This window comes from Mobula hypostoma, chromosome 5, assembly GCF_963921235.1.
Source record: "Mobula hypostoma chromosome 5, sMobHyp1.1, whole genome shotgun sequence".
Lineage (NCBI taxonomy): Eukaryota > Metazoa > Chordata > Chondrichthyes > Myliobatiformes > Myliobatidae > Mobula > Mobula hypostoma.
In genome coordinates this window covers 188,279,488-188,292,590 of record NC_086101.1, presented here as the reverse complement: position 1 = coordinate 188,292,590, position 13,103 = coordinate 188,279,488, and the positions used below count along the sequence as shown (strand labels likewise).

The following is a 13,103-nucleotide window of genomic DNA, read 5'->3' as shown; positions in this document are numbered from 1 at the left end:
ATAAGAGCAGAATTAGGCCATCTGGCCCATCGAGTCTGCTCCGCCATTCAATCATAGCTGATCCTTTTTTCTGTCTCCTCCTCAACTCCTGTTCCCTGCATTCTCTCCGTAACCTTTGATGCCATGTCCAATCAAAAACCTACCAATTTCTGCCTTAAATACACCCAATGACCTGGGCTCCACAGCTGCACGTGGCAACAAATTCCACAAATTTACCACCCTTTGGCTAAAGAAATTCTCCACATCTCTGTTTTGAAAGGGTGCCCCTCTATCCTGAGGCTGTATCCTCTTGTCCTAGACTCTCCCACCATGGGAAACATCCTTTCCACACCTACTCTGTCTAGGCCTTTCAACAGTTGAAAGGTTTCAATGAGATCCCCTGTCATCCTTCTGAATTCCAGCAAGTACAGACCCAGAGCCATTAAATGTTCCTCGTATGATAATCCTTTAATTCCCAGAATCATCCTTGTGAATCTCCTCTGGACCCTCTCCAATGCCAGCACATCTTTTCTAAGATGAGGGGCCCAAAACTGTTCACAATACTCAAGGTGAGGCCTCACCAGTGCCTTATAAAGCCTCAGCATCACATGCTTGCTCTTGTATTCTAGACCTCTTGAAATCAATGCTAACGTGGCATTTGCCTTCCTCACCATTGACTCAACCTGCAAGTTAACCTTTAGGGTGTTCTGCACAAGGACTTCCAAGTCCTTCTGCATCTCAGATTCCTGGATTTTCTCCCTGTTTAGAAAATAGTCTGCACATTTATTTCTACTACCAAAGTGCATGACCATATGTTTTCCAAGATTGTATTTCATTTGCCACTTTCTTGCCCATTCTCCTAATCTGTTTAAGTTCTTCTGCATTCTACCTGTTTCCTCAACACTACCTGCCCTTCCACCAATCTTCATATCATCTGCAAACTTGGCAACAAAGCCATCTATTCCATCATCTGAATCATTTATATACAGCATAAAGAGAAGTGTTCCCAACATCGCCTCCTGTGGAACACCACTAGTCACTGGCAGCCAACCAGAAAAGAATCCTTTTATTCCCACTCGCTGCCTCCTACCAATCAGCCAATGCTCTAACCATGTTAGTAACTTTCCTGTAATACCATGGGCTCTTAACTTGGTGAGCAGCCTCATGTGTGGCAGCTTGTCAAAGGCCTTCTGAAATATTGGTCCCCCTCAGGTCCAGCAACCCGTCACTTTTGAACAGGTCATACCTTCCCCAGAAGAGATCCCAATGATCCAAGAACCTGAAGCCCTGCCCCCTGCACCAGCTTCTCAGCCATGCATTAATCTGCCAGATCATTCTGTTTCTACCCTCACTGGTACTTGGCACAGGTAGCAATCTAGAAATTACTGCTTGGGAGGTCCTGCTTCTCAGCTTTCTACCTACCTCTCTAAGTTCTCTTTTCAGGACCTCATTGCTTTTCCTTCCTATGTCTTTGGTACCAGTACGTACCAAGACATCTGGCTGCTCCCACTCCCTCTTCAAAATGTTGCGGACGCGTTCTGAGACGTCCCTGATCCTGGCAACTGGGAGGCAACGTACCATCCGGGTGTCTCATTCATGTTCACAGAATCTCCTGTCTGTTCCCCTCACTATTGATCCCTTCTTCTCTCTCTTTCCCTTCCGCACCACGGACCCATGCTCAGTGCCTGTAACCCAGTTGCCATGTCATTCTCCTGGGAGGTCACCCCCCACAAAAGTATCCAAAGCGGTATACTTGTTTTTGAGGGGAATGGCCACAGGGGTGCACTACTCTAACTGCCTATGTCCATTTCTCCTGACGGTCACCCAGCTACTCGCCTCCCGCCACTTCGGGGTGACTACTTCCCTGTAACTTTGATAGTTATCTCCTCGCCCTCCCGTACAAGCCGAAGATCATCCACTCCTGATCCCTAACATGGTCTTCAGGGAGCTGCAGCCAGATGCACTTTACGGGAGACTCTGGGTCTCCGAGTTCTCCAACATCCAGCACAAAGAGCACACCACGGCCATTTAATTGATACAGGAAGGGAGGGGGAAAAACACAAAAAGGAGTCCATTGGTTGTGGGAACAGTTCAGTGACGGGGTGAGTGAAGTTATCCCTTTTTGGCTAAGAGCCTGATAGTTGACAGGTAATAACTGTTACTGAATCTGGTGATGTGAGTCCTGAGGTTCTTGTACCTTCTTCCTGATGGCAGCTGTGAGAAGAGAGGATGTCCTGGGTGGTGGAGGTCTCTGTCGATGGATGCTGCTTTGCTGTGACAGCGTTTCATGTAGATGTGCTCAATGATGGGGAGGGCTTTACCTTTGATGGACTGGGCATATCCACTACTTTATCTACAATTTTCCATTCAAGATTCTTGGTGTTTCCATACCAGGCTGTGATGTAGCCAGTCAATATACTCTCCACTACATATCTACAGAAGTTTATCAAAGTTTTAGATGTCATGCTGAATCTCCACAAACTCATAAGGAAGTGGAGGCACTAGCTCACTTGCGTGCTAGGCCCAGTTCAGATCCTCTGAAACAGTAGCACCCAGGTGTTTAAAGTTGCTAACCCTCTCCACCTCTGATGAAGACTGGCTCATGGACCTGTGGTTTTCCTCTGAAGTTTACGTTCAGCTCCTTGGTCTTGCTGACATTGAGCGAGAGGTTGTGTTTTGACACCACTCAGCCATATTTTCAACCTCTCTCCTGTGCTGATTCATCAGCATCTTTGATTCAGCCCACAACGGTGGTTATCATCGGCAATCTTGAACATGGCATTAGAGCTGTGCTTGGCCACACAGTCAGTGAGTAGCGAGTAGCGCAGGGGGCTAAGCTCACAGCCTTGTGATGAACCTGTTTAGTGCATTTCACCGTACATATGCTGTATGTGACAAATAACACAAACCTTTATCTTTAACAGAGCGAAATGTAAGGTCATTAGGGTTTGAAAGGGGGATATTCTTCATCAATAATTCCCTAGTTATCCATTTGATTTACTGTTGGAATTTAGGATACGGAAAGAAACATCATGGAAACAGGACCTTTGGGCAATGAGTCCATGCTAGCCATCAATCATTGACCCATGAATTTTATATTAATCCCATTTTTATTTTCCTTACATTCCCGTCAACTCCCCTCAGGTTCGACGACTTACCATTATTAAGGGGAATTTAGAGCGAGCAATTGACCTATCTTTCCGCACGTGTTGGGACGTGGAAAGCAATGGGAGCATTGGGAAGAAACCCACAGGGTCACAGGGAAACCTTGCAGACGCCAGGCCCTGGTCTTCAGTTCAACTTTAATCACCCCAGGTCACCATCTTGAAGAGATATGGGGGGGGGGAAATTTGTCCCAGAGTCCAAGCCAAGATTTACCCTGAGAGGATCTGCATTTACATAGCGTGTTTCACGTCCTTTTTGAAATGCTGCAAAAGCCTTCACAGCCAAAGTAACTTGGGTTGCCCCAGTAGTGTAATGGTTCGTGTGACGCTATTACAGCTTGGTGAGTTATGGAGTTCAGAATTCAATTCCGGCGTTGTCTGTTTAAGAAATTTGTTCATCCTTCCCATGTGGACGTGGGTTTCCTCCGGGTGCTCCGTTTTCCTCCCACAGTCCAAAGGCGTACCAGTAAGTAGGTTAATTGGTCATCGTGAATTAGGCTGGGGTTAAATAGGTGGGTTGCTAGGCGGCACGGCCCGTTTGGTCCGGAAGAGCCTATTCCGTGCTCTCTCTCTAAATAAAACAAAATAAGAGCAGTCAGTGTATTCATGCAGGAAGCTCAGCAGCTGATCTGTGCACAGCAAGCTCCTACAAGCAATAGTGTGAGAATGGCCAGAAAATTTTGGATTTATTGGTTTAGACAACCAGAGATAACTTTTAAATAGTTCCTTGGGAACCATGATGTCCACCTGATACTTCTGGCCTTCACAGTTCATCCAGCAACCACGATTTCTGACCATGTCATGCTACCACAGTTCTTGTTACATATGCACAGAGCAAGAACAACAATGGAGTAGTGTGATTAAACGTCTTTACTGGGTTATGTCAGCCACGGTATACTCTGGGTAACTTGCGGTGCAGGAGCGACGAACCTGGTTTGCTGAGATGAAACATTGCGTGACTGAGAGCCTGCACAATAAAGAGTGCCTTCCACGTGCGGGAGGTGCAGTCGATTCCCTGTGCGATCAGTCGGCCGTACGCTCACTTGCCACATTCTCGCAGTCGATCCAACTCAGTTCTCCAGTCCAGCATGTGTCCAGACCCTTGTGCTCATCCTGTGGTCCTCTACTGCAGATGAGAAATCAGCTGGGACAAACATCATGATTTAAAGGAAATTACTGTGTCAAGTTGCATCTAACATGCAACATAGAAATAGGCCAATGTGTTCAGCTGATTCATGCTGATATGCACACACTGTACCGACCTCCTCTAAATTGCTTCCTCATAAATATGTTGTTGTTCTTACAGAGGATTCTGGTTAATTGGGCCATCGGTTAATCAGGACAGCTGCTTATTTGGGACAACACTTAAAGAACAAGAACTAAACAAGAAAATAGCTGGGATTCCCTTCATTTTTTTGAAACAATATGCCACTTAATTGTGGCAGGGGACTTGCTGAACTAGCGTCAGTTGTGTTACCATTAGACACAATGCAGGGCTTCGAGCAAACAGTTTTTAAATGGCATCAGTTGCGTGTGTTTTGTTCAAAAAGCAGCGATTTTTGTCCCTGATAGTTGGTGACAAATAAGCAGTAAGACAATTCTGAACTGTTTTGCTCACTGCATGTTCTATTCATGTTTGGGGATGCTCAAAACAGCTGGGAATGAAAATGAAACTATTTCTCTACTTCATGTTAGAAACAATGAAGAATTTGAAGGTATCGACAATCATCTTGAATGTTGCAATGAAACTGAAGATTTGGAGGATGCAATCATCAACAGTATTGTATGAAGGCTGTACGTTGCGCTGATTTTGCTCATTTACAGTCAAAAGAACCCAGTGCAGATGAATTCCTCTGTCTATAAGTATTAGGAACCAATACACAATGTTATAGTACTGCAGTAGTATTGGTAGTTTGTAGTTTGTTCTTTATTACATTTGCCTATCTAATTTATTATTCAGTTTACCTTTTTTTTTAATACCTTTTTAACTATTTCCATGAAACTTCGGCTAATTGGGACAACCGCTTAATTTGGCCAAAATATGCTGGTCCTGATGAGTTCCAGTTAAGAGGAATCCACTGTATTTTATTTGTTGTGACTTGCAGTAACTTTCATGTCCTGTACTGTACTATTGCTGCAAAGCATCAAGTTTCACGACCCATGTCAGTGATAAAGATGAACTCATTTCGCACATGTACATCGAAACATACTGTACAGTGAAATGTGTTGCTTGTGTCAACTACCAACACAGTCTGCAGATGTGCTGCCCGCAAATGTCACCACACTTCTGGCACCAACATAGTAGTAGTAGGCAGCCGTTGATCGCAGGGGATCATGGGTTTGCTCCTCTGGTGGACTGTGTCCTCTTCAGGGCGCAAGCCTGGGTGGGAAGATTTGAAGAACTGGCTGTTGTCCATACAGCAGGTTCTTCCTCTCCACATCACTGATGTAGTCCAAGGGAAGGTCAAACACCAATACAGCTTGGCACCAGTGTCGTCGCAGGGATCGCCAGAGTGAAGTTGTAAACAACATCAAACTGCCTTAGGGACCCCAGCTCTGGATTTCTTCATTGGACTTTACTCCCAAAACCTTTCCCATGGGTGGGTATGGCCACAAGGCAGCGGACGTTTAAAATCAGAGTTTTTCTTCTCCTAGGTGGGCTGCCATCCAAGGCTGACAAGCCCCACCTGCCCGAAGCAACTGGTTTTGAGGGGCCAGTGGTCCGCTTTTTCCCCTTCTCTTGTCAATAGAAATACCTCAGCCGGGCCTAGTAGCTAAGCCACATGTGAAGGCCAGAAGTTGGACTTGGTTGTCAGAGGCTGTTAGAGACACACACCATTTGGAGCACTTTATAGGTAGTGGGAGCTTATCCCCACTACCACCCTGGCTGGCTATGACAACCTTAGGAAGTGCACCAACATAGTATGGTCACAAATTACTAACCCGTACATCTTTGGAATGTGGGAGGAAAGCAGAGCACCTGGGGGAACCCACACTGTAATGGGGAGAAAGTACAAACTCCTTTGCAGACAGTGGCAAGAACTGAACCCTATTCACTGTAGCCGTAAAGTCTTATGCTAACCATTACTCTATCGTGCAGATCTCATGGAATTCTGTTGGGTTCATTCCTAGAGAAAACGAAAAGGCCCACTTGAAAATACTAAGCCATCCACCTGAAAGGATTTGTAGAAATTTATTTGTTTGCATTCCAGCCCAGAGCAGTGTACTGCAAAGACGTCTTGGACATCGAGCAGTTCTCCACAGTCAAAGGGGTGAACCTGGATCCAACAGACGATGACTTCTACTCGAAGTTTGTCACTGGCAGCGTCTCTATACCTTGGCAAAATGAGGTAAGTTACACTGCATGCAGATACATGGCAGCTAACTTAAAACATCTGAGATTGTTGTTTATCGAACATAGAACAGTACAGCACAGTACAGGCCCTTCACCCCCCGATGTAGTGCTGACCCTTTCACCTAATCCACAATCAATTTAATTCTTCTCTTCAACACAACCAATGCTTACTTTACTTACTGCCTGTTATGCCTGCTGGTGTTTAGGGCAGCAGTGAAAGTCCTGCATCTCTGTCTGTCTTTGGCCATCTTCCTGGTGGTATTCAGGGCTTCCTTCATTGTGGCAGTAGCTTCCTCTCAGTTTTCAGTCATGCCAAGTCCCGGGTGGAGACTCGGGAATACAATTGCACACAGATGTAGAGGGATCCTTCATTGCTGTTTCCGTAACAGTTTTGTTTGACCAGTCAGGGTTGTTAGCCCTGAGCTGAACCCCCGAACATGGAGAACCAATGGACCACTCTTGGTCTGATTTCTACCCTTTGACCTGTTTGGCATAAGTGACCCCACCAAGAGCCAAAGCATAAAGCCCTGACTTCCAGTTACAGCTTTCCAGGTAATTGAAGCATACGAGTCTCCAAACCACGATAAATTTGTGATCCTCTTGGAGGGCACAGTCCATAACCCTCTATTTTTCTTTCATCCATTTGCTTCTCTATGAATCTCTTAAATGTCCCTAATGTATCTGCCTCTACCACCACCCCAACAGTGCATTCCATGCACCTACTGTTCTGTGTAGAAAAATCCTACCTCTGACATCTCCCCTCACCTTAAAAGCGTCCTCTGGTATTAGCAGAGGGTGTCCTGGGGAAAACGGTGTTGGATGTCCTCTCTACCTATGCCTGTTATTAAATGGTTTATAATTGATGAACGTTAATTAAAATGGATAATTAATTTGGTAAGTTGGTACATGTACTGAGATACAGTGAAAATCTTTATTCTGCATGTCATCCATACAGATCAATTCATCACATCAGTGCATTGAGTTCGTACAGGGGAAAACAGTAACAGAATGCAGAATGAAGTGTTACAGTTACAGAGAAAGTGCAGGCAGGCAGTGAGGTGCAAAGTCACATCCATAATCAATGAGAGATTACGAGAATACTTTGTATTCTTGCTATCAGAATTAATGGTGAGACATGAGAGCCTGTGGGCCAGCTGGTGAAAGCACTGGACTTCAAGGCAGACAGCCCTGAGTTCAAACCTAGCCGGGTCCCAACCTGGGCAGCAGCAGTATCTGTGCCATGAAAACCCTGTGGACCATGAGGTCACGAAGAGTCGGACTCGACTGAAAGACGTAGAACATAGGAATTTACAGCACATTACAAACTCTTCGGACCACAATGTTGTGCCAACCATGTAACCTACTCTAGAGATTGCCTAGAATTTCCCTAGCACATAGCCCTCTATTTTTCTAAGCTCCGCATACCTATCTAAGAGGCTGTTAAAAGACTCTATTATATCTGCTTCCACCACTGTCACTGGCAGTGCATTCCACGCACCACCACTCTCTGTGTGAAAAACTTACTACTGACATCCCCTTGGTACCTATTTCCAGCCCTAGCTGTGTACATACATCTATTGATGCTTCTGGACACATCTTCAGTGATGTTCCTGGAATCATCGGGTGTTTCGGGTCTTCCAACATCATACACCCTCCTCCAGGTGACCCAGCCGGGGCTGATCAGACCCCAGTTTGTGTCCAGATGGCTAGCTACTTATGACTCCATGGCTCCCCTCTTTTGAGCCACAGCCATCTTGAGGCCCTCTCTGCCGCATCGGTGGTACTGCGGATGGCTCTCCTCTTCCTCTCTCCCTCGATGCCCAAATTGCTGAAGGCTCTGGCTAAGGAACGGGCTGCGAATCCCCTACAACCAGCCTCCACTGGGAGACACCTCGCTCTGCATCCAGCCTGCTGACAGTTGCTGACCAGTCCTGCGTACTTGGAGAGCTTCCTTTCAAAGGCCTCTTCCAAGCGATCTTCCCATGGGACTGTCAACTCCAGCAGCACCACTTGCTTAGTAGACTCAGACACTAGGACAATGTCTGGTCGCAGGGTGGTGGCTGCGATATGGTGCCCCTTCATGTTAGCCATTTAGCCATTTCAGCCCTGGGGAAAAGCCTCTGGCTATCCACACGATCAATGCCTCTCATCATCTTATAACAATGAGAGTCTGTGGATTCAGCATTTTAGGAACAGCTTCTTCCCTTCTGTTGTCAGATTTCATGAATATGCCTCGATATTCCTCTTCCACACTATTTATTTATTTTGATTGTAACTTATTGTAATTTATGCCCGAACTCAATGTTCTCTAATTTGTAATGACTAGTGTATGCAAAACTCTTGGGCTGTGCAATTTTTTGCCCAGTGACAGTATGTGCACACTGAAAAATTTCTTCAATAAAACAGTTATAAGTAAGCCAGTTCACAAATCTGCAGACACATCATCGCAAACTCCACATTGTCAACACCGTCCGCATCAGAAACTGGAAAATGAAATGTGATTGTGTCCAATTGTGAAATATACTTAACATGCCAACGAGGTAGAAGATGACAGCCTTTTGAGTGCAGTTTTAATTTCTTTGTGCGCTCGTATCAAAAGATGTGTGTGTGTGCACACCTTAGGGGGAACATTGCCTCTACTGTACTGCTGCCACAAAATAACAAATTTGAACTAATGTCAGTGATTCTGATTCTGAACTACACTAGGATTTCAAACCAAAATGCCAACTGTTTCTTTACCCCCACAAATGCTGCTTGACCCACTGAGTTCCTCCAGCATCTGCAGTCTCTTGTTTCTCCATTTCCCATTACAGGTTGCTAAGAAAGCAAGGTAATTTATTCTTCATTTATGTACTGTTTTTGAAATTGTCCCACAGATGATTGACACAGAGTGTTTTAAAGAAGTGAACACCTACGGGAGTGATGGGACCCTGTCACCGGACCTGGACAACAACAAGCCCGAGCCACCTCCCAAGCGAGGCGTTTGGTATAGACTTTGCCGTCGAGAGGTGAGCTATTTCCCATTCTCGAATGTGAGGAGAAGAGAAGGGGTGAGGGGGAACAGGAATGGAAAAAGAGAAGGGGGAGAAATTTGCATAAGTCAGAGAAGTTGATATTTATGCCATCAAGTTGGAGGAAGAGTTACTTTGCAGAATGAGACTTTATTGAGATGTGTTTAGGCTGTCTGAAATGGTGGTGGAAGGGAATTCAGAGGACGATCGAATAAATACTTGAAAAGGAAAGATTTGAAGCTTTTTGATGAAGAGTGATCAAATGGGATTAATGGATTGAATCATTGCCTTTAACTTGCATTGCGGACTACCTTGGAAATGTTTACATGCCTGTGGATGAAAAGTGTAGGGAGAGAGGAAGAGGCACTGAGGAAAGCTGTTCTAACTGGGGAGTCCGGGTCTGGAGGACACAGCATCGAATAGAGGGATGTCCATTTGGAACAGAGAGGAGGAAGAATTTCTTTTGCCAAGAGGGTAGTGAATCTGTAGAATTCATTGACAGAGATGGCTGCGGAGGCCAAGTCATTGGGCCTATTCAAAGTGGAGGTCCTTGATTAGTCAGAGTGTCAAAGGTTCTGGGGAAAAGGCAGGAGAATGGGGTTGAAAGGAATATTTAATCAGCCATGATGGGAAGGTGGAGCAGACTCAAAGGGCCGAATGGACTAATTCTGTTCCTATGTCTTATGGTCTTACGTGATACTGAATCAAATTCTGTTTGCTGCTCCCTTCAAGCTTCTGTCTGCCTTGACTCATTTGCACTTCTCTCATTGCAGATGTGTTTCAAAAGTAGCTTCAGTGAGGAAGAAGATGACCCTTCAAAAACCCTGTAGTTTGAGCCAAATGTAGGTTTTCCTGAATAACAAAGGAAATTAATAGATTTCAGGTTAAACTGGGAACATGTATTAAAGTGTATTATATTTCAACAAAAAGAACTGCTGTATGAGTTTACATATTTTGTACATTTATATTTGAATTATGTCTTAGATGTATATTTTAACTAAAGTTGTACAAAAAGCCATATATTAAGTACCACTTGAATGCGTATGTTAATTTTAGCAGGAATGACTTTGTGAATTATCTATTTAAAAGTTTATTTTTAATTATTTTTTTAAAAACAAAAGAAGCACAGCAATGTAAATGTGTGCTATTAGCAACTCGTGACAGTTAGCTGGATTTTATTTCATATGGAGTGGGCCTATACAGTAGCAGTCGCTCTTGAGAAATCAATGTGTGCTGCGCGTCTGTAAATATGCGCACGCACGTGTGTGTGTGAGTGTGTATGTATGTGACTGGTTCTTCATGTGTACATATGCCCGTGGGAGGAAGTGTACTTTAGTGTGATTGTGGCCTGGAATCGCACTGTGTGTGCGTGCGTGAGGGCGCGTGTGTGTACAGTTAAACTCCACCTCAAGTGCAAATAGTGTGGATCTAGTCTACGCTTGCTTCTATTTTTTCTTCTTGTTGGAATTGGACCTCCGCTGTGCTTATGGGCCCTATGGCTAATCATCCGCAGTGGATCATAACCAGGGCCAGTGATTCATGGTCTGGTGGAAATAGGACACATTTAACCTGCAAAGCACCATATAATGCAGGGCAATGCAATGACAAACTGCATCAGGTAGATTCAATACCTCTTCCAATCTGATAGAATGTGACACCCTCAGTTTTTCCCCCACTGGTAACCTTGTCCCATGAATATATAAATGATCATTCATAATCTTGGCTTGATGGACCGAGTCAGGTTAATGTCCATTAAGAATTCTTGACCTCTGTGCAATTTTAAACTGTGGCTTATTTGACCGATGTGAACCATTGTTGGCAACACACAGAATGCTTTGCAACCTCAATAGATCAACGGAAACATTCCCATCTTACCTTAACAAAAACTCAGTTCTGACAATGTCAGATCCATCTGTACCAAACCATTTATAAAAAATACTCTATTTTCTTTTATGTTGGGTGTTTTATCTATGATTCATTTTCTAAAAGCTGTGAAAGATTTAATTTAATGACCTCTCTGTTCAAAAAAAATAATGACTTTAGTGGTTTGTGTCTTGCACTAAGTGCCATTTTATTTTTTAGATGTTGTGTGTTCTCATTAAATATTCTCCACTTGTATTTAAAACGAGCATGTTGTATATTGTATCTGTGGTTAGGCTTTGTCTGAATACTAGAAACGTGGAATAGGTCTCATTTCGTTACATTTGATGACTGTTTTCATGCTAACGTTAGACTTATCTCTTTTTTAAAAATTTGGTGAATTTATCCATTCTGAACTGGGAATCCTAGTAGGTTGTTAACCAATGTTTTTATGTTGGAACGTTTTAAATGAATAAATACTGCCATTTGTATACAGCTCCTTGGTCTCCAGTTGCTTTCCCAAGGTGATGCCTCAGCTTTTTAGCTCTGGGTGTTCTGGAATTCGTCAGTTTTGCCACCTTTCACTCATTCACAGTGGGTAGCACAGTAGCAGTTAGCACAACACTCTACAGTGCTAGCTGTAGGATCAGGGGTGGCTCTGCTGCTGTCTGTAAGGAGTTTGCATGTTTCCCCGTGGGTTTCCTCCCACATTCCAAGGACGGCCAGCTTACAGACAGTGGGCATACTGTGTTGGTGCCAGAAGCATGGCGACCCCTGTGAGCAGCTCACACCACTACCCTCACTCATTTGATTTGACATAAGCAACACATTTCACTGTATGTTTTGATGGGTATGTGACAAATAAAGCTTATCTTTTCTCTTTCAAATGAGGTTGGTTCATTCATCGAGATGAATGGGGTCCATGGGCCCCTTGGTTAATGGTTGGGGTCCATAGCTTAAAAAAAGGTCTCCTCCAACAGCTCTTTGAATCACTTCAGCTCGTTTCCACGAACTGTTTATCAAAGTTCTAAGTAAATTTATTATCACAGTTACATATACGTCACCATATACAACCCTGAGATTCATTTTCTAGTGGGAATTTTCAATAAATCCACAATAGGATAATAACCATAATGGAATCAATGAAAGACTGGTTGTTCAACCAGTCTGCAAATACAAAATGAAAGAAACAATAATAATAAATAAATAAGCAATAAATTTTGAGAAAATGAGATGAAGAGTCCTTGAAAGTGAGTCCATAGGTTGTAGGAACAGTTCAGTGATGGTGGGAGTGAAGTTGAGTGAATTTATCTCCTCTGGTTCAAGAGCCTGATGGTTGAGGGTAATAACTGTTCCTGAACCTGGTGGTGTGGGTCCTGAGGCAGCAGGGAGAAGAGAGCATAGCCTGGGTGGTGGGGGTCCTTGATGATAGATGCTGCTTTCTTGCGACAGTGCCCCGTGTAGATGTGCTAAATGGAGGGGAGGGCTTTACCTCAGAATCAGGTTTATTATCACCGGTACGTGACATGAAATTTGTTAACTTAGCAGTAGCAGTGCAATACATTACACAATCTAGCAGAGAGAGAGAAAAAATAATGATAAATAAAATAAAACATAGTAGTAAATAAACAAGTCTGATGGACTTGGCCATATCCACTACCTTTTGTAGGATTTTCCATTCAAGGACATGGTGTTTCCTTACTGGGCCATGATGTAACCAGTCAATATACTCTC

General features: G+C 44.0%; 1 protein-coding gene across 1 annotated transcript in view; it reads left to right on the top strand.

Annotated features, from left to right (window-relative positions):
- The window catches only part of grk4 (G protein-coupled receptor kinase 4), a 185,187-nt gene extending 172,957 nt beyond the window's left edge, over positions 1-12,230 (top strand). Inside the window, exons 14-16 of the mRNA XM_063049532.1 lie at positions 6,356-6,493; positions 9,375-9,506; positions 10,283-12,230. Of these exons, the coding sequence (XP_062905602.1) occupies positions 6,356-6,493; positions 9,375-9,506; positions 10,283-10,339 (327 nt within the window). The 3' untranslated portion in view covers positions 10,340-12,230. The remainder of the gene's footprint in view (positions 1-6,355; positions 6,494-9,374; positions 9,507-10,282) is intronic.
- The last annotated feature ends 873 nt before the right edge of the window (positions 12,231-13,103 follow it).